General features: G+C 45.9%; 1 protein-coding gene across 1 annotated transcript; it reads left to right on the top strand.

Annotated features, from left to right (window-relative positions):
- Positions 1-4,400: 4,400 nt before the first annotated feature.
- Positions 4,401-21,388, top strand: LOC103006424 (carcinoembryonic antigen-related cell adhesion molecule 7-like). Its single transcript, XM_007168026.2, has 8 exons — positions 4,401-4,511; positions 5,462-5,821; positions 9,701-9,979; positions 10,854-11,132; positions 18,157-18,286; positions 19,006-19,058; positions 19,746-19,777; positions 20,800-21,388. Exons 1-8 carry the CDS (start codon positions 4,448-4,450, stop codon positions 20,911-20,913), a joined length of 1,311 nt encoding a protein of 436 aa, XP_007168088.2. The 5' UTR covers positions 4,401-4,447; the 3' UTR covers positions 20,914-21,388.
- Positions 21,389-25,183: the final 3,795 nt, after the last annotated feature.

A 25,183-nucleotide genomic window follows, 5' to 3' on the forward strand; every position in this document is an offset into this window, starting at 1 on the left:
GACTGCATCTAAAGATGAGGGCTGGTGGCTAGTGGACCCAAAGGAGTGATTAGAGGGTTGGAACGTTCAGTCCCATCCTGCCACTGGACAGCCACATGCAAAAGAGTAAAACTGGATGACTATCTTACACCATAAAGAAAAATTAACTCAAAATGGATTAAAGACTTGAATGTAAGACCTGAAACCATAAAAATCCTAGAAGAAAAACATAGGCAGTAAGTTCCTTGACATTGCTCTTGGTGATGATTTTTTGGATTTGACACCACAAGCAAAGGCAACAAAAGCAAAAATCAAAAGTAGGACTACATCAAACTAAAAGGCTTCTGCGCAGTATAGGAAACAAACCATCAACAAAATGAAAAGGCAACCTACTGAATGGGAGATAATATTTGCAGTCATATACCTGATAAGGGGTAAATACCCCAAATGTATAAAGAACTGATACAACTCAGTAGCACAGAACCAAACGATCTGATTAAAAAATGGGCAGAGGATCTGAGTAAGTATTTTTCCAAAGAAGACATACAGATGGCCAACAGGTACAGGAAACAGTGCTCAACACCACTAATCATCAGGGAAATGCAGATCAAAACCACATGAGATATTACCTCACACCTTTTAGAATGGCTACTATCCAAAGGACAAGAAATAACAAGTGTTGGTGAGGGTGTGGAGAAAAGGAAACCCTTGTGCGCTGTTGGTGGGAACGTAAATTGGTGCAGCCACTAGGGAAAACAGTATGGAGGTTACTCAAAAAGTTAAAAATAGAACTACCATATGATCTAGCAATTCCACTTCTGGGAATTTATCTGAAGAAAATGAAAACACTAACTTGAAAAGATTTATGAACCCTCATGTTCATTGCAGCATTATTTACATTAGTCAAGGTATGAAGCGAACCTAAGTGTCCATCGACGGGTGAATGGATGAAGATAATGTGGTGTACATATATATAATGGAATATTATTCAGCCATTAAAAACATGAAATCTTGCCATTTACTACAAACATGTATGGACCTTGAAGAGATTATGTTAAGTGAAATGTCAGAGAAAGACGAATACTGTATAATCTCACTTATATGTGGAATTTAAAACAAATCAAAAAACCCCAAGCTCAAAAACAGAGAACAGATTGGTGGTTGCCAGAGGTGAGGAGTGGGGTGTGTGTGAAATGGGTGAATGGAGTCAAAAGGTATATATTCCGGTTTAAAATAAATAAACCATGGGGATGTAATGTACAGCATGGTGACTATAGTTAGTAATACTGTATTGCATATTTGAAAGTTGCTAAGAGAGTAGATCTTAAAAGTTCTCATCACAGGAATAAGATTCTATAACTATGTATGGTGACAGACGTTAACTAGACCTCTCATGGTGATCATTTTTGCAGCATATACAAATATTGAATCATTGCGTTGTACACTTGAAAGTAATATATGTCAATTATACCTCAATTTAAAATAATTTAAATTTTTAAAAAATAAAGCACTCACTAAAAAAAGGACAGGGTTCAGAGAGCTTCCAGACTGGTGAACACATGGAGACGTGGGAAGAGCAGAACACTCACAGAGCATGGAAGCTCTGTGCCTTTTCCCCATACTTTGTCCTACGCATCTCTTCCATCTGGCTGTTCCTGAATTACATCTTTTAATAATAATCCCATAATCTGGTAAGTAAAATGTTTTTCCGAGTTCTGTGAGCTGCTCTAGCAAATTAATCAAACCCAAGGAGAGGGCTGTTGGACACTCTGATCTGTAGCCTCTCTGTCAGAAGCACAGGTGACAACCTGGACTTGTGATTGGCATCTGAACCATCCTCCAGCATGGTTCTCCACACAGCATTGCTTCTGATCATAGCAAATGAAATGCAGCAGTGGGCCCATGCTCATGGAATTCACTAGTCTTACCATCCTGAAACAGCTGGCTTGACAGAAGAGTAGAGTGGTCTTTCGGAAACTCAATTTCAGCACCAGCTAGGTGGCAGTACCTTGCAGGGCCAGGGGAAGGTACTCCAGGAGGCTGGATATGCTCAGAATCAGTCCACTATGTGGGGCTGTTTCTCCCACAGCCAGGATTCTCAGGTCCGGGAATCAAGAGGTGGAAATGGAAGTGATGCCACTCACTTACCTCTAATGATCCACTAGCAAAATTTACACTTCCTGTTCCCGTGACTTTATGCTCTGCTGGCCTAGAGGTCTTAGTTCCCAAGGGAGGAATGCTTCCACCGGGAGACACAAAAATGATTCCACTGACGCATCAGGGTTCCTAGCTTTCAAGCTGTCCAAAAAGTGTAGAACCTGGAGAGTACCAATCTCAGCTTCAACCCCCTTTCCTCACAGGGATCAGGGGTCAGAAAAAATGAGAGAGACTAGTGAGGCCCAGAGATTGTGAGGGGGCAGAGATCACAGGGATAGCTGCCTAGAACGGAAGCAGGTGAGGTCACTGGCTGAGGCTGTCCACAGAGACCCAGGGAGAAGGTGGTACAGGAAAGAAACCCCAGGAATGGGGGAGGGAGAAGCAGAGGATCACAGGCGCTGTGGGAGCTACCCTGAGGCCCTGGGTGGGACTGTGTGTGTGAAGCCGCCTCAAGACCAGGGGCCTCTCCATTCATAGCCTATGTGTACAGAGAGCGCCAACAACAACCCTGGATAAAAGTGAACTTAACACTTGAGAGTTCAGCCGTGGGCATAGGGCACACATGAGGCCCAGCTCTTGATGAACAAGAGGGAACCAGCTCCCTTCTCACCTGACCCAGGTCCCAGGAGTGAGAGGGGAAGTTGACTGTCCATCCCTTCCCCCTCTGCTCCCCTGACACAGACCTTCCCCTCCTGACATGCCTGGTTCCCTGCTCCTCCCTCTTCTTCCCATAGACCCATCACCTAGTGCTCCAGCCACATACACTACTGTCTCCCAGGGATGCACACAGTATAACTTACTGGAGACAAACACAAACTCATATACATTCCTGGAAATCTGAGCTTGGTGACATCTCATTAAGGAACGGGGCTGGAGTTCTTGGAGCAACAGAGACTGTGACTCACAGAGCTGGAACATGATGGAGCATTAACATGATACGTAACCCATGTGAAAAGTTCATGGTGTTGAACAAACATGCAGAGCAGCACAGCACGGTAACTGCTGCACTTCCCTCCTTGTCCACCAGAGAGCGGCAGAGTTACTCCACAGGCTAGAGCTTCCCCAAGGGCCACAGACCTCCCTCAGCCCAGCAGAATCGCACCCTCACCAGTGTCACCTTAGTCCATAGCTCTCCTCGCGCTCTCCAAGCTCCCCACAATGGACAGTTCCTCCATCCAGCCAGGAGCTGGCCCACTTCACACCTTTAGGAAGTACTATTCCTTCAGGTCATCAGTGTGTGTCCCAGGAAGCTGTGGCCCAGCTAGACCCCCATGGAGAGAGAAGGAGCGTCCCTCTCACCAGGCATCACTCACTTTGCACCCTTTCCAGCCCCTCAATCCTTTCCTGGAGCCTTCTGGCAGGAACAGAACGAAACCTTCTCAGAGCATTTGAGAACATTGGAAAGACCCTCTGTGTCACAAAGGGAAATAATATCCTGGTTTGGGGACCTCTAGGTGTCTGTGTGGTGCTGACAGACCCCAGGCCAGAACGCAGCAGAGGCCAACACTGGGGCGGGTGGGTCGGCCTCTGGGGGGACAGGAGCCCCCATCAGCCTTGCTACTGACACTGTGCTCCGCAGCCCAGTATGACCAGCATCACCTGAGAGCTAGTTAGATACAGACTCCCGGGTCCACCCCACACCTGCTGAGGCAGACTCTGCGCTTTAACAGGATCTGCAGACCCTCTGTGCACAAGAGAGGGGGAGAGTCTACCCCAGCCCACATTATGGGGTCTCAGCCTGGCTGGGCATACATGTTACCTGGGCAGCTGCTGACACAGCATTTCTAAGGTGTCATGTGTGCATTCACAGTCTTTATAAAGTTCCACAGTGATTCCAGTGCACAGTGTGGGTGACATTCCTGTGACAAGGGTTCGTGATGTAGCCGCAGGGCTCCTGCTCTAAAGGGAAAACCCAGAAGGGGAAGGGGAGGCTGTGGGGGAGAGGCTGTGCACCCCAACTGCGAACTGTGGGGGACGCCCAGGACACTGAGCCCCAGGCTTGTGCTCCCCCAGCCAATGGCAAACTGTGTGTGTGTGTTTCTAGGCTGAGAGGTCAAGCTGAAAAAGGCAGAAAGAAGAGGGAAGAAGAGAGAAGGCAGGCAGGAATGAGAGGGGAGGGAGAGGGAGGGTTCTGGGCAGAGACCCCGCCCCCGGCCCATGTGACCCAGCGAAGTGCTCCTGCCCCAGGAGGAGGCCCAGCACAGAGGGAGGAAGGACAGCAGAGCTCACACATCAGACGGCAGTGCTTGTGAGCGGTTCGGGAGCTGAAGCTCTTCTCACAGAGAGAGGGACACAGCAGACAGCAGACACCATGAAGCCCCCCTCAGCCCATGCCCGCAGAGGGTGCATCCCCTGGAACGGGCTCCTGCTGGCAGGTGAGAGGGGACAGTTTTCAGGGTGTGGGCAGAGGTGGGAGAACAGAGACTGGCTGAGGTCTCTGGGGGAGACAGGGCTCTGAGAGGGGACAGAGGGCTTCTGTTTGGACCTGAGGAGAGAGGACATGGGAGCAGGGGAGGGTGGGGGGAGGGACTGAGCAACAGGAAAATCTCAATGAACTGGAATTGGTGAGGGGCAGGAAAACCTCAATTACAGTATATTTTCCAAATTATTCATCACTGAGCAGTAATTTTTCAAAACTGGTGACAATAACAATTTATGTCAGGGTGTCAATCCAGAAAAGAACGCAACCAGGAAGCTAAACACTGTCCTTACCCACCACCCTTAGAAACTGACAAATAAACACCAGGTGGTGGAGGCCCTGGGAACACTCATTCCTTCCTCACCAGGTATTTGGAGCCTGGTCCAGGCCCTGGGTTACAACCAGGATCAGACAAGTCCCTGCCATCCCACAGCTCACACTCTATGGGGAGGAAGATAGACAAGCAAAGAGATCTAGAATGTGCTGTCAGGTGCTGACAAGTGTCATGAAGGAAACGGAGCAGGGAAAGGTCAGAAAGTGAAGACGGAGGGTCTTTAGAGCAGGTGTCAGGGAGGGCAGCTCCCAACAGGCCCCTGAGTGTGAGCAAGCGTGTGAGGGCAGTGAGGGAGTGAGCCAGGCAGACATCTGGGGAAACAGAGGAAATAACAAGCTCAGAGGGGCTGAATTAATGGGGGTCATGCTGCTGACCCTGAACCAGTAGCAAACACACAGACACACACAGACACACAGACACACACACACACACACACACACACACACACACACATGCACTACAAAAACACACACCAAGGCTGAGGGATGAAGAGACCTGCTCAGGGCCCAGGGCCCCATTTTTCCATCCCAACACATAGGTCAGAATATTAATTTCTCTCTCTTCCCTCCTAGTCTCACTCGTAACCTTCTGGAACCTGCCCACCACTGTGCAACTCACTATTGAATCGGTGCCCTTCAACGCTGCAGAAGGGACGGATGTTCTTCTACTGGTCCACAATGTGACAGGGGATCTTCTAGGCTACAGTTGGTACAGAGGAGAAAGGGTAGAGAACAACCAACTAATTGCAACATTTAGAATAGACGTTAGTACAAATGTCACTGGGCCTGCACACAGCGGTCGAGAGACAATATACCCCAATGGATCCCTGCTGTTCCAGACCGTCACCCAGGACGACACAGGATACTACACCCTGCTGGCCACAAGGAATGATTTACAGACTGAAAGACTAGCTGGACAACTCCGCGTATACCGTGAGTGATTCCTCTCTGACCTCTGGGTGTTGGGTGGGGTGATTCTATTCACACGCAGAGGACTGACAGGCCGGGACTGTGTCTGCATCCCCCTCTGTATTACATCCCAGGTTGGGGTTGAACATTTAGTGCAGGACACACACACAGTGGAGACAATCTTCAAAGGATCAGAATTCTTTCGCAGAATCCGGACCCTGAAGACATTCTGTGCAGAAAGAAGGACCGGGCTGATGGGAGTAACACAGCAGAGGAAGATCAGTCTCAGTTCAACCCCCTGGGCCCCTGCCTGTGACCATGACGCTGAGGAAGACCCTGTAAGACTCAGTATGGGCCTGGCCTGAGGGCCCCCTGGGATCCCCACAGAATCTCAGCCTCGGGAAGCCCCTCCCCAGCTCCTCAGCTCCTGCCTCCAGTGACCCCGGAGAACATTTGCCACTGTTGGGTTTTAGCCTCCTGGACGGGGTTGACTGGGAGCAATGATTTCCCAGCTGCCTGAGTCCCAAGGCTTCAGAGCTGGTCACCAGCCAGGGCTCAGCCCCAAGAGCCACATTTGAGCAGGGGTGGAGTCTGGGCCTTCACCTGAGACTCAGCATGGAGAGCAAGACAGGCTAGATCCCCAGGTTATTAGCCGACCACCTGGGGGACTAAGGAGACTGCAGGGGAAGGTCAGCATCCTTAGGGAGGAACAGAGGAGAGAAGATGCTCCTGGCAGCTCCTTGACCACCAGGGCACAGCCCAGGGAGCCCTCTCCTGTGGATGCAACTAACAGTAGATGCAGTTTTTATGGTCAACTCCTCTTTGCTAAGCTTTAGGTCAGTTAATTATTAATGATTCAAGGTTAATACACAGGCAACATGGCAATCCTGAGACAATTTACCATTTTTTCTATTTTAATGAGGAGAAACTGAGTTAAAGGGAATTACGCTCACTGAATCAGAGTCACACAGACCACAACTGGCCAATCAGAGTCATGCCAAGATAACAGCCCCATCCTCTCCTCCATCCCAGGGGCCTTGTGCATCTTTGGACCCAGAAACCAGCTGTTGGTTCAGATCCTTTCTTCTTGGGCATCCCCAGCTCAGAGGGAGACTCTGGCATGGAAAGTGAAAAGAAATGGAGGGCTTCCCTGGTGGCGCAGTGGTTGAGAATCTGCCTGCCGATGCAGGGGACACGGGTTCGAGCCCTGGTCTGGGAAGATCCCACATGCCGCGGAGCAACTGGGCCCGTGAGCCACAATTACTGAGCCTGCGCGTCTGGAGCCTGTGCTCCACAACAAGAGAGGCCGCGATAGTGAGAGGCCCGTGCACCGCGATGAAGAGTGGCCCCCGCTTGCCACAACTAGAGAAAGCCCTCGCACAGAAACGAAGACCCAACACAGCCATAAATAATAAATTAATTAATTAATTAATTAATTTTAAAAAAAAAAGAAATGGAAAATTAATCCTGTTTACTCTAGAACTAAATTACCTGCATCAATGATCATAGTCAGTGACAGGAATGTCCAGGCCTTCCCTCTTCAGGTAGCCAATGCACAAGCTCCTTGCACTGGATGAGAAATCATTTATTTGTTTGTTTCCTAATGTGCTGGGTGTCACTCCCGCTGGAATAACATGGAAAGGACTCGGTTTCCTCACTCTCCAACCTACACCTGCAACCAGCACAGGGCCCAACAGGTAAACTCTCAATCTTTCTTTGATGAAGGAAGGATGGAAGGAATACGAATGAATGAATGACCTATAATCTCTTCAGGCACTGGACTCTGGATGCAGAATCCTAGGAGGTACTGGCCACACCTATTGCCTGTCTCTCCAGGGATGGGACCCATGTTCCATCCTCTGACCACCTGCCCCTAAAGCACGTTGGGAGCCAGGTCTCACGGTGACTGTGGGGCTGCTCGGCCAGGGGAGGGTTTTCCAGGGCTGCAGGGGTCCTGCCTCTGGGCAGCAGTGGGGCTCTTGGATCTTTGATCTTTGAAGGCACTTGTAATCCCCACTTTGAAGTCACTTGTAAATGGACATTTTTTGCTCTCTCTGCTGCTTCCGTGTCTCTCATCTTCCTCCTCCTTCTTTCCAGCCGGGACTGGCCCTGCTCCGGACAACTCCCCTACCCTTAAGCCTTCCACAAATACTCCCGCAAATGGCTGACTGCCCTGTTCCCGTCCTGCTAACACCTGTGGCCAGGCCCACCCTCCCGGGCAATAGTAAAGGACACAGAAATCAGTGGGAGCAGCAGCCTCTGCGAGGCTCCAACATGAGCCAGTTTCCCCAGGTCACCAGGAGAATGAGCTCCCACTTTGCCCTGGTCCAGGGCTCTTTCCCTCCATGATGCCAACAAGTGGAACATACCACGTAACAGGGTTATGCAACCCCTGAATCTAAGCCTTACATGACTCAACCAGGGGGTCAAAGGCAGAAAGACAGGTCTGCAGTCCCCAGTGGCTCACTTCACCTCTTTGATTTGTGACTCACATTCTCGTCCTTCTGTGGGCCTCCCGTTCCTCTCAGGGGTTCCCGAGACCTTCCCAGGGTGGGGCTGACAGACCCTCTGCCATCTGACTGCTCTACTGCCTACTTCGTTGTCCGTGTGTCCTCATGATAGCACCTGTATCATAGGGTGGGACACTCTCCGACGATGAGGTGCCCAAGCCACTGTCCTTTCACTTAGACTTGGCCCAACTCGGACAAATTTGATCCAGCTCTAGCTGTGTGTCCTGAGGTAGAAAGAAAAGAAAAGATGCCACATGCCAGTGGGGCCTCCTCCCCATTTGCTTGACTGTCCACAGAAATTGGTGACAGGGACCTCTTCTCCTAAAGTTATTAACATAACACAGAACGTTTCTACTAATTTAAATCATTCCTCTCTTTATAAAACAGAGACTCAGACCTCTCCCCGATCAATTCTGTCCAAGACTAAGGGCAGAGACATTGGTTCTGCTGCCAAAGCCAGCCAGCTCCTGCATGTCCCCCTCACTCTTTTTTTTAATATTTATTTATTTATTTATTTATTTATTTTGGCTGGGTCTTAGTTGCGGCATGCAGGATCTTTTAGTTGTGGCAGGTGGGCTTCTTAGTTGCGGCATGCGAACTCTTAGTTGGGGCATACATGCAGGATCTAGTTCCCCGACCAGGGATCGAAGCCGGGCCCCCTGCATGGGGAGCGCAGAGTCTTACCCACTGGACCACCAGTGAAGTCCCTCCCCCTCACTCTTTTCTAATCATTCCTTGGACTCGCCTAGCCTTTATGGGGTCACTGTCTTGTCAATCACCTTTAACACCTGTGCAGAACTGCCCCACCTCATGGCCCTGCAGCCTGAATAATGGACTGACCACCAGGCTTGCTCTGGGTCGTCCCGTGGGTTATTTCTGCTCAAACACCCAGTTCCAGGCCATGCTGCCCAGTTTTCTTGGGGTTTAAGGACTATGGCATGGCCCATCATTACCTATCTCTAGGGAACCTTGGAAATCGAGGACTCAGTGAAAACATATCTCCACCAGGCAATGTAGGTCTGTGCAGCTTGAAGGGTCTCGGGACCTGCATGTTCCAGGTGAACACCCCAAGGTCAGTCAGGTAGTGACCTGGTCAGTAAAAAACTAAATGAGGAAGCAAGGGGTCTCTGATTTCCAGGCCTATGTTACTGCTATCAAACCTTGATACATGACAGACACTTGAGGAAGTCTGTGCTTTCTCTCAGACATAGATCAGGTGGCCTTATATTCTCTGAGTTCAGATGTTCATGCATTTGTCTTGTGATACACAGACCTGCCTTATTCTTTAAGGACTCAGTTTGGCTCAAAGGTGAGAAATGCCAACTCTGATTGAAGATGACATTGGAGGAATCAAGGTATAAAAGGGGCAATGTTCTCTCTGTTGTCTTCACAGCGGTGTTACCCAAACCCGTCATCACCAGCAACAACTCCAACCCCAAGGAGCTGGAGGACACTGTAGTGTTAACATGTGGCCCTGAGACTCCGAACACCTCCCACGTGTGGTGGATCAACAATCAGAGCCTCCCCAACAGCACCAGGCTGGAACTGTCTGAGGACAACAGGACTCTCACTTTATTCCATGTCACAAGGAATGACACAGGACCCTATATGTGTGAAACTCGGAACCCAGTGAGTGTCAGCCGCAGTGACCCATTCACCCTGAATGTCATCTGTGAGTAACCTCTGTTCCTATGTGCCCCAGGCAGCCCGACTGAATCTCCACTGCCGGAGGCCAGACCACACCCATCCCTCTCAGGTCCAAGTACATGGACCCTCACCCCTGGATATCAGGCTGGCCATGACTTCCTGTCCCAGGCAAATCTGGGCAGGCCCAGCCTTGAGCCAAGACTGGGAGGCAACAGCTGCTCCTGTCTTGAGAGGCTCAGGGTCACCACCCTCTGATGGGAGAAAAAGTTAATGTCTCAGACTCAGGATGAGTGAAAATGAGGGGCAGTTATTGTTGGGGAATTTTAAAACAAGACTGTCCTTGGCTCAGAGGGATACTTAACCCTTCTACAGTCCAGGAGACTATGTTGGGCCAGTCTAAGAAATTATTTAACAGGAAGTAGATGCCTCCCCTACTTTATGGAAAGTTCCCTTGGCCCCAGAGATGCACAGAGCTGGCAAGCCTGCCTTCCCCAGTGTACTCGGAAGTGTATATAAGGAATGGGACCTGAATTATTTTAAAGTTAAAGAAAATTGTGGAAAAAGGTCAATGAAAGTTGATGAAAAATCCTACTTGATGTTGAAGATGCTAGACATATGGGCTGAGAAGACGCTCCTGGTGCCGATACTACAGAGCTGTCCGGGGAGACTGGTCAGGGGTCATCCTGGGGTATCTGGGTTTCAGAGAGGAGGTGCAGTCCTCTCCTTACAGATCATCAATGAAGAGAGCCCCATGACCTTGATCACAGGGTCAGGGCCATCCTCTGGGTCACCTTTACAGAGCTCACTGGGCCCCGGGGGTGGCTGAGACCTCTGAGGAAGGAGCGTGGCCCCAGGCTCCTGACCTATTCTTAGTCAGTCACCCCTCTGTCTCTCCACAGACCCAGTGGCACAGCCCTCCATCGAAGCCAGCAACACCACAGTCACAGAACATGAGAATACCGTGGTCCTGACCTGCCGCACAAATGACACTGGGATCTCCATATGCTGGTTCTTCAATGGCCAGAGGCTACTGCTCACAGAGAGGATGAAGCTGTCCCCAGACAACAGCACCCTCACCATCAACCCCGTCAGAAGGGAGGATGCCGGGGATTATCAGTGTGAGGTCTCCAACCCGGGCAATTCGAGGAAAAGTGACCCCCTCAGGCTGGATGTGAAATGTAAGTGACCACTCGCCCCCGTGCTACCTCTTCCCGGGAGAATTACTCTACAAACGGTGTGCAAAATGGATAGAGGTCACAGGGGGCAGAATAGCAGTTAAGAGACCATTATAGTAAACAGATAGCAAAATAGATAAAAGCTTAATCTCTAAAGCAAATATACTTAAGTTTCTTATCCTGGGTTTGGCATTTTAGTGTCTTTCACAAGATTCTTCTTGTTTTTTTTTTTTTCTGTTACCATTTTTAATGTGGTAAAATATACATAAGATATATGATTTTAGCCATTTTTAAGACTGCAGCTCAGTAGCAATAAGTACATTCATATTCTCGTGCAATCATTACCACTATCCATCTAGAACTTACCATACTAAAACTCTGTACCCATTAAACAATAACTCCCCAGTCCCCCAACCCAAACCCTGGCAACCACCATTCTACTTTCTTTGTCTCTATGAATTTGACTATTCTAGTTATTTTGTATAAGTGGAATCATATAATAATTATCCTTTTGGGTCTGATTTATTTCACTTAGCATTATGTCTTCAAGGTTCCATGCATGTTATAGCATATATCTGAATTTCATTCCTTTTAAAGACTGAATTATATTCCCTTCTATGTATATACCACATTTTGTTTATCATTCATAAGTTGATTGTCTTTTAAATTGTTTCCACCTTTTGGCTATTGTGAATACGCCACTGTGAACATGGGTGTACAAATATCTGTTCAATCCCTGCATTCAGTCTTTTGAGCACACACCCAGAAGTGGATTTGCTGGGTCAAATGGCAATTCTTTGTTCGACTGTTTGATGAACTGACATACCATCTTCCACACTGGTTGCACCATTTACGTTCCCACCAGCAATGCACAGAAGTTCCAATTTCTCCACATCCTTGCAAACACTTGTTGTTTTCTGTTGTTGCTGTTGTTGTTGTTTTATAAAATTTTTTTTTAAACTTTGGGTTTATTTACTTATTTATTTATTTATGGCTGTGTTGGGTCTTCGTTTCTGTGCGAGGGCTTTCTCTAGTTGCGGCAAGTGGGGGCCACTCTTCATCGCGGTGCGCGGGCCTCTCATTATCGCGGCCTCTCTTGTTGCGGAGCACAGGCTCCAGACGCGCAGGCTCAGTAATTGTGGCTCACGGGCCTAGTTGCTCCGCGGCATGTGGGATCCTCCCAGACCAGGGCTCGAACCCGTGTCCCCTGCATTGGCAGGCAGATTCTCAACCACTGCGCCACCAGGGAAGCCCTGTTTTTTCTTTTTTTAATAGCCATTCTAAAGGGTGTGAAGTGATATCTCACTGTGGTTTTGATTTGCATTCCCCTAATTATTGGTGATGTTGAGCATCTTTTCATGTGCTTATTGGCCATTTGTACATCTTTTAAAAAATTTTATTGGAGTATAGTTGATTTACAATGTTGTGTCAGTTTCAGGTGTACAGCAAAGCGATTCAGTTATACATATTCATATATTCATTCTTTTTCAGATTCTTTACTCATATAGGTTATTACAGAATATTGAATAGAGTTCCCTGTGCTATACAGTAGGTCCTTGTTGGTTATCTATTTTATATATAGTAGTGTGTATATGTTAATCCCATGCTCCTAATTTTTCCCTCCCCCCTGGACGTTTCCCCTTTGTTTTGTTTGTTTGTTTGTTAGGTTTGTTTTCGAAATCTGTGAGTCTGTTCCGGTATTGTAAATAAGTTCACTTGTATCATTTTTTTTAAATTACATTCCACTTACGAGTGATATCATATTTGTCCTTCTCTGTTGACTTACTTCACTTAGCATGAGAATCTCGAGGTCCATCCATGTTTTTGCAAATGGCATTATTTCATTCCTTTTTTTACAGCTGAGTAATATTCCATTGTATATATATGTACAACATCTTCTTTATCCATTCCTCTGTCAATGGACATTTAGGTTGCTTCCATATCTTGGCTATTGTAAATAGTGCTGCAGTGAATATTGGGGTGCATGTATCTTTTCGAATTATGGTTTTCTCCAAATATATGTCCAGGAGTGGGATTGCTGGATCATATGGTAATTCTATTTTTGTTTTTTAAAGAACCTCCATACTCTTCTCCATAGTGGTTGTACCAATTTACATTCCCACCAACAGTGTAGGAGGGTTCCCTTTTCTCCACACTCAATCCAGCATTTATTGTTTGTAGACTTTTTTCTTTTTAATTATTATTTTATTTATTTATTTATTTTATTTTTGGTTGAGTTGGGTCTTTGTTGCTGCGCATGGGCTTTCTCTAGTTGCGGTGAGGGGGGGCTACTCTTCATTGCGGTGCGCGGCCTTCTCATTGCGGTGGCTTCTTTTGTTGCGGAGCACAGGCTCTAGGTGTGTGGGCTTCAGTAGTTGTGGCTCACTGGCTCGAGAGCGCAGCTCAGTAGCTGTGGCACACACGGGCTTAGTTGCTCCATGGCATGTGGGATCTTCCCAGACCAGGGCTCAAACCCGTGTCCCCTGCGTTGGCAGAAGGATTCGTAACCACTACACCACCAGGGAAGCCCCTGTTTGTAGACTTTTTGATGATGGATGGCCATTCTGATCAGTGTAAGGTGATACCTCATTGTGGTTTTGATTCGCATTTCTCTGATAATTAGTGATGTTGAGCATCTTTTCATGTGCTTTTTGCCCATCTGTATGTCTTCTTTGGAGAAATGTCTATTTAGATCTTCTGCCCATTTTTTGAGTGTGTTGTTTGTTTTTTTGACATAGAGCTGCATGAGCTGTTTGTATATTTTGGAGATTAATCCCTTGTCGGTCACTTCGACTGCAAATTTTTTCTCCCATTCTGTGGGTTGTCTTTCATTTTGTTATGTTGCCTTTGCTGTGCAAAAGTTTTTAAGTTTAATTAGGTCCCATTTGCCAATTTTTGTTTTTATTTTCATTACTCTAGGAGCTGGATCAAAAGAGATATTGCTGCAATTTATGTCAAAGAGTGTTCAGCCTATGTTCTCCTCTAAGAGTTTTATAGTGCCCAGCCTTACATTTAAGTCTTTGATCGATTTTGAGTTTATTTTTGTGGATGGTGTTAGGGAGTGTTCTAATTTCATTCTTTTACATGTAGCTGTCCAGTCTTCCCAGCACCATTTATTGAAGAGACTGTTTCTTTGGAGAAATGTCTCTTCAGTTCCTCTGCCCATTTTTTTAAAATTTATTTATTTAATTTATTTATTTTTGGCTGCCTTGGGTCTTCATTGCTGCATGCGGGCTTTCTCTAGTTGCGGCGAGCGGGGGCTACTCTTTGTTGCGGTGCATGGGCTTCTCATTGCGGTGGCTTCTCTTGTTGCGGAGCACGGGCTCTAGGCTCGCGGGCTCAGTAGTTGTGGTGCATGGGTTTAGTTGCTCCACGGCATGTGGGATCTTCCCGGACCAGGGCTCGAACCCGTGTCCCCTGCATTGGCAGGCGTATTCTTAACCACTGTGCCGCCAGGGAAGCCCTCCTCTGCCCATTTTTACATTGGGTTGTTGTTGTTGAGTTGTAATAATTCTTTGCATATTCTGGATGTTAATCCATTAACAGATATATATGTTTTGCAAATATGTTCTCCCATTCTGTGGGTTGTCTTTTCACTTTGATGCATAAAAGTTTTTAAATTTGATGAAGTCCAATTTACTGATTTTTGTTTTTTATTCCTTGCTTGTGTTTTTGGTTTCCTATCCAAGAAATCATTGCCAAATCCAGTGTAATGAAGCTTTCAGCCTATGTTTTTCTTCTAGTTTTAGCTCTCACGTTTAGATTTTTTTTATGCATTGTGAGTTAATTTTTTTGTATATGGTGTTAGGTAAGGGTTCAACTTCATTCTGTTGTATAAATATCTGGTTTTCCCAGTTCCATTTGTTGAAAAGACTCTCCCATATAATCATCTTGACACCCTTGTCAATGTCATCTGACCATATATACGAAGGTTTATTTCTGGGCTTACTATTCCATTATTGTGCATGTCTGTCTTTATTCTAGTACCACACTTTTGATTATGTAGCTTTGCAACAAATTTTGAAATCAGGAAATGCGAGTCCTCCAACTCTGTTCTTCTTTTTCCAGATTTTTTTGGCTTTTAGGGGTCTCCTGAAATGCCATATAAATTTTAGGGCTGATTTTCTATTCCAGCAAAAGAAAAAACAAAGTTATTGGGGAATTTTGATAGGGATTGCAATGAACCTTAGATCACTTTGGGTAGTACTGTCATCTTAACCATGTTAAGTCTTCCAATCCATGGACATGGAATGTCTTTCCATTTATTTATGTCTTCTTTAATTTCTTTCAGCAGTGTTTATTTATAGTTTCTCAGTGTATAAATCTTTCACCTCCCTGGTTAATTCCTGAATATTTCATTATTTTTGATAGTATTGTAAATAAAATTTTCTTAATTTCCTTTTTGAATGTTTCATTGTCTGTGTATAGAAACAACTGATTTTTTTAATAGTATTTATTTATTTATTTTTGTTTTTGGCTGCATTGGGTCTTCGTTGCTGTGCGCGGGCTTTCTCTAGTTGCGGCGAACAGGGGCTACTCTTCATTGTGGTGCATGGGCTTCTCATTGCGGTGGCTTCTCTTGCTGCGGAGCATGGGCTCTATGTGCGTGGGCTTCAGTAGTTGTGGCTCGTGGGCACAGTAGTTGTGGCTCGCGGGCTCTAAAGCACAGGATGAGTAGTTGTGGTGCATGGGCTTAGTTGCTCTGCAGCATGTGGGATCTTCCTGGACCAGGGATCGAACCCATGTCCCCTGCATTGGCAGGAGGATTCTTAACCACTGCGCCACCAGGGAAGTCCTGAAACAACTGATTTTTACATGTTGATTTAGTATTCTGCAGCTTTGATGAATTTGTTTATTAGTTCTAACAGTTTTCTGGGGGATCTTTATGGTTTTCTACATATAAGGTCATGTTATCTGCAAACAGAGATAATTTTACTCTTCTTTTCCAATTTGGATGTCCTTTATTTCTTTTTCTTGCCTAATTGCTCTGGCTAATACATCCAGTACTATTTTGAATAGATGTGGAAAAAACAGGCATTGTTGTCTTGTTCCTGACCTTAGAGGAAGAACTTTCAATCTTTCACCATTCAGGATGATGTTAGCTGTGGGTTTTTTATATATGGCCTTTATTATGTTGAGGTGGTTTCCTTCTTTTCCTAGTTTGAGTGTTTTCATCATGAAAGGTTAGTGGATTTTTGTCAAGTGTTTTTTATTGATTTAACCTCCTTACTTTATATGTCTATTCATAGCCTCTATTTCTTTGTGATTTTACCTTGGTAGCTTTCATGTTTCTAGGAATCTGTCCATTTTGTAGAAGTTATCCAATTTGTTGCCAAATGCTTATTCATAGTACTCATATTTTGTAGAATTGGTAGTAATGTTCCCACATTCATTTCTGATTTTAGTAATTTGAATCTTCTCTTCTTTTCTTAGTCAATCTAGTTAAAGATTTGTCAATTTTGTTAATATTTTTGAAGAACCAAATATTGGTTTTATTGATTCTCTCTACTGTTTTTCCATTCTCTAATTTATTTATCTCCATTCTAACTGTTATTGTTTCCTTCATTCTGCTAGCTTTGGTTTGTTTGGTTTTTTTCCTTGTTTTTTTTTTCGTGTCCCTTAACTTGTAAATTTAGGTTGCTGATTTGAGATCTACTTTTTTAATGTAAGCATTTACAATTATAAATTCTTGCACAGGATTCTTGACTTCTCTGAGCCTCAGATTCCTCAACTGAAAATTGCAATAAAAGTACCTGCTTCATGGTTTTGTTTCAGATTTAATGTAATATTCAATTAAACCCACAGCAAAATACACACAAAGGAAAAATTTTCCAAAAATGTTAGCTACTATAATTACTACTATTATCATTAGGCTATGTGAAATTGGGTACTCCTAGAGTCAAGGACTACCTAACTCTAGATCCACCTCTTATTAGCCATATGACTTTGGGTTTTTCACTACTGGAAGCCTCAGATTTTCCATCTGTAAAATGGAAATAATGTCTATCTGACAGGGTTATTATATGAATTAAATGAGATACATGGGAAATATTATATATAGCACAGAACCTGGCACATAGTAAGTACATCATAACAATAGCTAACATTAGGATTAATTTTCAGTTTTGAGTTGAATGGTGAGGAAAACTGAAATAAAAAAGAACAAAGAGGCAAAAGGTAGGAAGGCATAACACAAAAGACCCATAGGAACATGTTACTGAGTAAATATGGAAGAGAGAAAAAAAGGAGTTGAGTGCAAAGTTTCATGTCTAGTATGTTAGTTTTCACCCCGTGAGATGCAGCCCAGATGGGATTAGACATACAAGACATTCATTGGGAAAAATGCCTGTGAAGGAAAGTGGGGCAGGAGTGGGAGGAGCCTGGGAGGGTCCTCAGACCATGATGCATATTGGATCCCTGAGAAGGAGAAAGGGAAGGAGGAAGTTTTAGGCTGCAGTGCAGTTCTAAGAGAGTGTCTGCAAATCTGGTGAGGAGTCCTTGAACTAAAGTCATCCATCACAAAAAAATCATTTCTCGCAGAATTGGGATTGATTTCATATTTCTGCTGGGAACCTGTGTGAAGGGTGGTCTCTGTGCAGAGGGGCAGTGAATTCAGAGGGCCTTCCATCAATAAATCCCCACCAAGACACCTAACAGGCACATATTCATGGTGGCCACACCTGGGCCACACCCAGAGAAAGATGTAATCATGAAAAGATGGGAAGCTATGACATAGAAAAATACCCATCAGCGCTTCTTCCATTTCCAAAGCCTTCAAAAATATCTGAGTGCAGAAAGGCTGCACTAGAATTGAGGCATGTCCAACCACCAACCTAGAAATACAGTCAGAGAGAAAAAAATTACAAAAATATAGTCGGCTAGTCACCTCACAGCAACCTTCCACAGAAATTTTATTCCTTGAAGGAACAAGTTGAGACTATTTCATATTGAGAGTTATTTTCCAGAGCACCCCCCACTGTAAAATAATGTCACCTTCATTGACTCTTCGTTTTTCTTTCGATGACAGTTGATTCAACACAAGGAAGTTCTTCTGGCCTCTCAGGTGGTGCTATTGCCGGCATCGTGATTGCAGTCCTGGCTGGGATAGCTCTGACAAAAGCCTTGGTGTATTTTCTGTACCTCAGAAAAACTGCAGGGTATGATGCCTTTCCTCTTGTTCTGCTTTCTCCGAGGCTAACTGCCATGCTCGGGAGAGAGAAGGAGACTTCATCTCTGTCTCTGGACCTGGATCTGCTCCTCATTCTTCCTAAAGTCTTTCTTCTTGGCATTAATTCCTGTGGGTCTCTTCTTCCCTGGTCTTCATGCTTCCTGTGCCCTACTCTCTCTTGGACATAGTTATTCCCATCCCCATCTGGTTTAGAGGGGGCAGAACCAATTATGTTCCTCTGTCCCCAGTCAGGGAAGCTAAGGTCCAAGAAGGAAAACTAATGAGGATATGAAAGAAGCAGGAGGAAGGGAGTCCTGTGCTCTGTCGACAACAGTAGCAGGAGGAGAGAGGGACAGGACAGGAAGAGAACCTAAGAAAAGCAGAAACAACCAAAGGCCTCCTGGGCAATAAATAAAGTGACAAAAAAACAGCATCTATCTATAAAAGGGGAAAGGTGTCAGGGTAGAAATAGAAGCAGTTGGCATGAATGGCCCTAAATGTGAACAGCCAGTAAGCAGGAGAGGAGTAAACACTAGAAGGGATGATAGGTAGATTGAAGAAGGAGGTCCTCAGAGGAAAGAGGACCAACCAAGGTATACATGAACATTGAGGAGCCCCAAGGCATCATGCTGACAGTGTCCTTCCTAATTCAAGGAGCAAAGACCCTGTGCCTGGGAATAGCAGTCACAGTGTCTGATATTTATTTAGGGCAAGTGACCAGCGAGACCTCATGGAGCACAAATCCTCAGACCACAACCAGAGTAAGTAAACCTGCTCACTTAGTGAGAGCTCGTATGTTCTACTATATACCCTGCCCTAGCAGGGAATCCCGGATTTCCAAGTGAATCCCTACCTTCTGAATTATTAGAGGGGATCTCAGTTTCCCAGTCTTACAACTGGCATAGGTCCTCATACCCTTCCTGCTGCAAAAGATTCCCCTGAGACACAGCTGGGGGAGAGGTACTCGCCCCTCCTAGGCCAGGCAAGCCAAGCAGGCCATGAGATGGACATGTTTCCAGGAGCCATTTCCTCATCCTACCTCCTTCCCCCTCCTGCCTCTATTACGGATGCGGGCATCTCCTTTGGTGAGGCTTTCCCTGCCTTTGGTGCTCTGGGTACTGTGGGCCCCAATGCCCCTCCTTGCCGCTGGAGCCTGCGGCTGAGACACACACCTGGGCAAAACTCAGGCCTTGTGAACTGGAAGAAATCTTCAGAAGTGCACTGAGGCCTCTCCCCACCCCTCCTTGGTCTAATGCCCTGGGGTCTGGACCACAGACTGAGGGAAGCGAATTCCTTAAGTCTTAATCATGGGCCACCTTCCCACCCCACCCTCTCACCACCTGCCACCTCCTTCAGCTAGAAGTACAACAGCTTAGGAACACCACGTTCTGAGGCAATAAGTCAGTTCTGCATTTTCATGGGTTGATAACTCTCCTTTGTTTCCCTAGGTGAGGGCCACTCTGACAATTCACCTAACAAGGTAAGCACAGCCAGTTTCACTGGCTCCTTTTCTCATGGAAATATCTCTATGTAGAATGGGTTATTCTTGAAGATACAAAAGTGACATCAAGTTTGGGTCAAAGTTCCTCACTTCAGCAACAAACAAAGAAGTATTGCCCCCACCAGTCTACCTCACTGCAAGATGTGAACTTGAATCCTGGCTGGGACCTTGGGCTGGTAACTTAACCTCTTTGATCCCCGGCTTTTTCATGTGTAAAATGGACATGCTGCCTCCTTCAAAGAGAAGTTCAAGGAATTAAATGACATAACAAAGGTGAAGCACCTGACACAATGCCCAGCTCAAGGAAGGCACTAGATCATTCTCCTTCTTCTGCCTCCAATCTGACCCTGCTCTTACTATCAAATGATAATTTCCAATCTAATAGATCTGAGGTCTTAGTTCCTTTACTTTCTAATAATTGTACTGAATTTTTCTCATCTTAACCTTCAATAGAATATACATTTATATTGAAAAATGCTTCAATCATAAGTATATTTTAACAATGTGTAAGTTTCTACGAGTTGTACATACCTATGTAAACAGCGCCCAAATCATTTTAAAAAAATCAACCCCCCCAACAAACACACACAAAAAACGCTCCAGTTACTTCCCTCCAAAGAGTAATGACTATCCTTATTTCCAGTGCATTAGATTAGTTTTACCTGATTATGCACTTACATAAATGAAAAATACAGTGTATATATGTGTCTGGCTTCTTTGATTCAAAATTGTTTTGTGAGATTCATTCATATTGTTGTGTGCCTTTGTCATTTATTTATTCTCATTGTTGTATCATCATATTCCATTGTAGCATTCCATAATCTATCTCTTCTAATGAACATTCAATAGGATGTTAATAAGCAGATAAAATGGGTAATAAAAGTACTTCTTTGAACTAAAAGTTTCAAAGTGGTGAAAGCACGTGGTGCTGAATCACACTGGACAAGGTGAGGGCCTGGCCTATGACACTGATTTAATTGACTGCTGTTCATTCCTTTCAGATTGACGAAGTTGCATATTCTGCCCTGAACTTCAATGCCCAGGAATCAAAGAAACCAACTTCAGCCTCCCCATCAGCCACAGAAACAGTTTATTCAGAAGTGAAAAATAAGTAATGCAACCAGTCGTGCTCGCTGCACTTATTCCAAGCTTCTCATCCCCATCCCTAGGAGATCCCTTTGCCCTCCGGGGAAAATGGGAAGTGTGTCTTCCCCCCCCACCTTTTCATCCCTAATGAGGCACATCCTGGCTGCCGGGTCACAGCCCCTTCCTTCAGTGTCAGTAGATGAAAAGGTACATCCAGGAGGAGGTCTGGAGGAAACCCAACCTTCCTTGTCATTGAACTTTGGCAAAGCAGACCTTGGGAGAGAGTTGCCAGAACGTCCACGCCTCCCCATTTCCTGACCTAAACTGGTTTTAAACTTGCCTATTCAGAGCACACTCATTCCTTCCCACCCCAGTCCTTTCACATTGGAGTTTAACTTGAATTTGCCATAACCTGGAAAATTATGTCCTTGATCCACTGAAACGCATGTGCCAGAAAAGGAGAGGAAAAGGAAAAACTTCTGCTCTCTGAAGCCCGGTGTGAACCCACCATTCACAGGAAAACACATACATAACCAATTCTGAACTGGGAAATTCTATACCTTTGTCCACTTTCAGGGTCGTCTACCTGCAGGACCAGGGCTAAACAACTTACTACTTAGCTAGAATACCACCTAAACCTTTGAAAGCCTGTCTCCAGAGAACCTACTAGAAGCAACTAGAAAACAACTTCTCAAAGTCCATAAGTGAATCCTAATGGAAACTGCAAAAAATGCACATACTGTTTTAATAACTTTATGGGCTTCATTAAAGGAAATGCTCAGAGATGGAGGGATTATTGCTTTAGAGGATAATCAGCTCTTAACAGAGACAATCTGCTGGGATTTTGGAAAGGAATCAGAAAGTTACCCTGCAGAGATTATTTAAATAATGGTTAAAGAATGTACAGTTTGGGGTATTGGGTTTTTTCCTTCCTTCTGAGACATTCGCCATTTAAATTTTTGTAATTGTTTGCTTATGTGAAAGGGGTTATGTTTACTTAATTTGCTGTGTAAGCCAATCTGACTGCCTTAGGTGAAAGAAGCCACCAAAACCCCTCAAGTCCCTCTGGCCAGAAGCTCCTCAAGCCTTTTATGTCAGGGGCTCCAAAAAGAAGATAAGAAGAAGCAGTTTTCTACATTCATGGCCAGAAATGGATCTCGCTCAGTTTCTAGGCATCTCAGGCCAACCATCAGCACCATTCTACTCCGTGTTTCTGCCTGTGCACATTCCATCTGCCCCACTCACCTTCTCAGGAAACCTTGGCCTCTGCTAAGGTGTGTTTGGTTCTTGAGAATCAGGAGCACCTGAAGGGGACGCGACCACCCACGCAGTTGGCATCGTTTACAACCTAGAACGCTGCACTGGTGCGGATGCTCCTTAGGACACAAGGGGAGGATTGTAACTCAGCTCTCGGCTCCGTGAAAGCCTCTGAAACTTGTTTTCTCCCATGGGGTCTCTGAGACCCAACGTGTCAGCATAAAAAGGAAGGGCAGGAGAAGGAGAGGCACGTCTACTTCCCACCCAGCCTCCTTCTGCATGGATGGAACCTCCTTGAGGCTGTTGAGAGAAAGGTTTCATTCCATATTCATTACTTGATCTAATGCTGTATGGAACTGGCCCCCTCAGAGAGGGTTGGTTGGGAGTTCTCTGTACTCAGGAACCTCTTTCAGGGTTTTTTAACCCTGACACAGACTGTATATACCTCCCCTCATCCACGCTATTCTGTGTAATTTAATTTTGCCTGGCTAAGGCCGCTTCTGAATTATTTGTAAAATTTGCTCTATATTTATAATAAAAATTATATATCAGGCATCAACATGCTGCCTCACAGTTGGTACTATTTTCTACAATGTTTTCTTTACAGGCAGAAGAAACAGAAATTGCTTAACAGGGAGTCAGCGTGAGCCTGTTTCTAAGTCCACATGGTATCTGATCTAGTGATCAGAGAATTCGCTAAATTCATTTGCACATCTGCTAACAAAGTGAGTCCATCTAGAGCAACAAGCCACAGCTCCAACCTGCCTGGAAGAAACTGCCTGTCTTCCTCTGGGACAGAAGGTGATTTCGTGAGTAGAAGATCTCCTGGCCTCTTGACTAGGGACAAATCACACTTCCCACGCAGACGGCTCCAGTGAATCAGATGCAGCGATACAGCTTTCACTCCAACAGTCTCCACGGCTTCAGGGGTATAGAAATCTCTCTAGCACCCTCCCTCCTCCTTGTACCCTGTTCCTTTCTTTCTGCCCCTCAGAGGGTCAGAGCTCTTCTAACCTGGATAACCTTCATTCCTTAATTAGCCTGTTATCTCATTTCCTTCACTTCCAAGCAATTGAAACGTGTGCTGTCTTTCTCCTTCCTCATGCCCTGGTTTCTCCTGGCCCTCTGCAGTGCTGGCCCCCTTCCCAAGACCCCTGGAAGCGGCAGAAAATCAGCACCCATCTCTCGGCCAATTCAAAGGTACTTTCACTGTCCTCACACTGTTCACTTTTACAGCATCTGAGACCACACACAACTTCTTCCTTCTGGACACTCTCCTCCTACCAGCCCCCCCGTGCATTGCACCCCGACGTCAGATTTCCTACTCAGACCTGCTTGTCTCGCTCCACACCACCCTCCTTCCACAGCTTCCATGACCTCTCTGCAGGTGGCTTCTTCATCTACATCTCTAGCCGGTTCTACTTCCCAGAACTCATGACACTCACATCCAAATACCTTCTGAAATTGCTCCCCATCTGAACTGGCTTTCCCCCACAGGTCACTCATTCCTCTCAGTGACGCCACTGCTTCCTCAGCCCTTGCTCTTTCGTTTTCTAAATTCAATACCTCGTCGAAACCTGTTGATTCCTTGTTTAACATCTCTCAGTTGTGTCATTCTCTCCACTCCCATACACCTAAAGGACCCAGGCCCTCAACACCTCTACTGGAAGTGCTGCTTCCAGCACTGAAGTTAGCGGAGTTAGCATCTCCCCACAACTGGGGCGCCTGCCGGCCACTGGTGGGGAACTATGACCCCCAAGGAGACAGGAGGAACCCCAGAGTGAACCGGTAGGATGTAGGGGGACCGAGGGGGGAGGAGAAGTGAAGGCCAGACAAGATCAGCACCCCTGAGGCCGGGGAGATCAGGAGAGGCAGGTGGGAGGGACTCTCCGGGAAGAGCGGGAGAGGAGCGGAGGTCGTTTGCCCCGCCCACTTGGGCCCTGGGGAGCCTGCTGAGTTCGCAGGCGGATCCCCTGCCCTCCAAAACACTCTCCAGGCCACGTGGGTCCTTGGGGGCATAGGAGAGAGACGGGGGACATCAGGAGAGGCAGGCAGGAGGGGCCCTCTGGGAGGAGCAGGAGACGAGCAGAGGGCGATTGCCCCGCCCACTCAAGCCCAGGAAGCCTGCTGGGCTCCCAGGTGAGGTCCCCCACCCTCTGATACCAGGGGTGGGGGGCACGCCTGGGCCCCTTCTGTTCTGTTGAGACTAAGCCCCACCCCCCCACAGCCCCCAGGGCCTATTCCAGCCTTATGGGTCCTAAGCATAGGCCCCGCCCACTGCCCAAACCTCACCCTTGCCTAGGTCCCGCCCTCCACAGCCAAGGCCTTTTCCCCCTTTGTTTTTTCTTTTTTTCTTTTCCCTCCTCCTCTTTTTTACTACTGTGGTACTGTTGCACCTTCTGGTTGTTGATTCATCTATATTTCTATATTTTTATTTTTATATTCTTTCTAACATATCTGTTATTTTCCTAGTTTAATTTTATTTTGTACTTTGCTATTGTTCTCTCTTTTTTTTTTTTTGCTAACCCCATCCCCATCCCCATCCCCCGCTGCTTGCAGGATCTTGGTTCACAAGCTGGGGGTCGGGCTGAAGCTCCTGTGGTGGGAGCTCCCTGTTGGAAGCCCTGGACTAACAGAGAACCTCAGAGCCCAGGGAATATTCATCAGAGTGAGGTTTCACGGAGGTCCTCATCTCAGCACCAAGACCCAGCTCTCCCCAACAGCCTACAAACTCCAGTGTTGGAAGCCTCAGGCCAAGCAACCAGTAAGACAAGAACACAATCCCACTCATTAAAAAAAAAAAAAAAAAAAAAAAGAGAGACGGCAAAAAAATACATCACAGATGAAGGAGCAAGGTAAAAATCTACAAGACCAAATAAATGAAGAGGAAATAGGCAATCTACCTGAAAAAGAATTCAGAGTAATGATAATAAAGATGATCCAGAATCTCGGAAATAGAATGGAAGCACGGATTGAAAAAATACAAGAAATGTTTAACAAAGATCTAGAAGAACTAAAGAACAAACAGAGATGAACAACACA

The sequence above is a fragment of the Balaenoptera acutorostrata genome, chromosome 19 (assembly GCF_949987535.1).
Source record: "Balaenoptera acutorostrata chromosome 19, mBalAcu1.1, whole genome shotgun sequence".
Taxonomy (NCBI): Eukaryota; Metazoa; Chordata; class Mammalia; order Artiodactyla; family Balaenopteridae; genus Balaenoptera; species Balaenoptera acutorostrata.

Coding starts and splice junctions, on each gene's coding strand:
- LOC103006424 (XM_007168026.2), top strand. CDS start 4,448: ATGAAGCCCCCCTCAGCCCATGCCCGCAGAGGGTGCATCCCCTGGAAC. Junction 5,822..9,700: donor TGGACAACTCCGCGTATACC/GTGAGTGATTCC, acceptor TTGTCTTCACAG/CGGTGTTACCCAAACCCGTC. Junction 19,778..20,799: donor CTGACAATTCACCTAACAAG/GTAAGCACAGCC, acceptor CATTCCTTTCAG/ATTGACGAAGTTGCATATTC.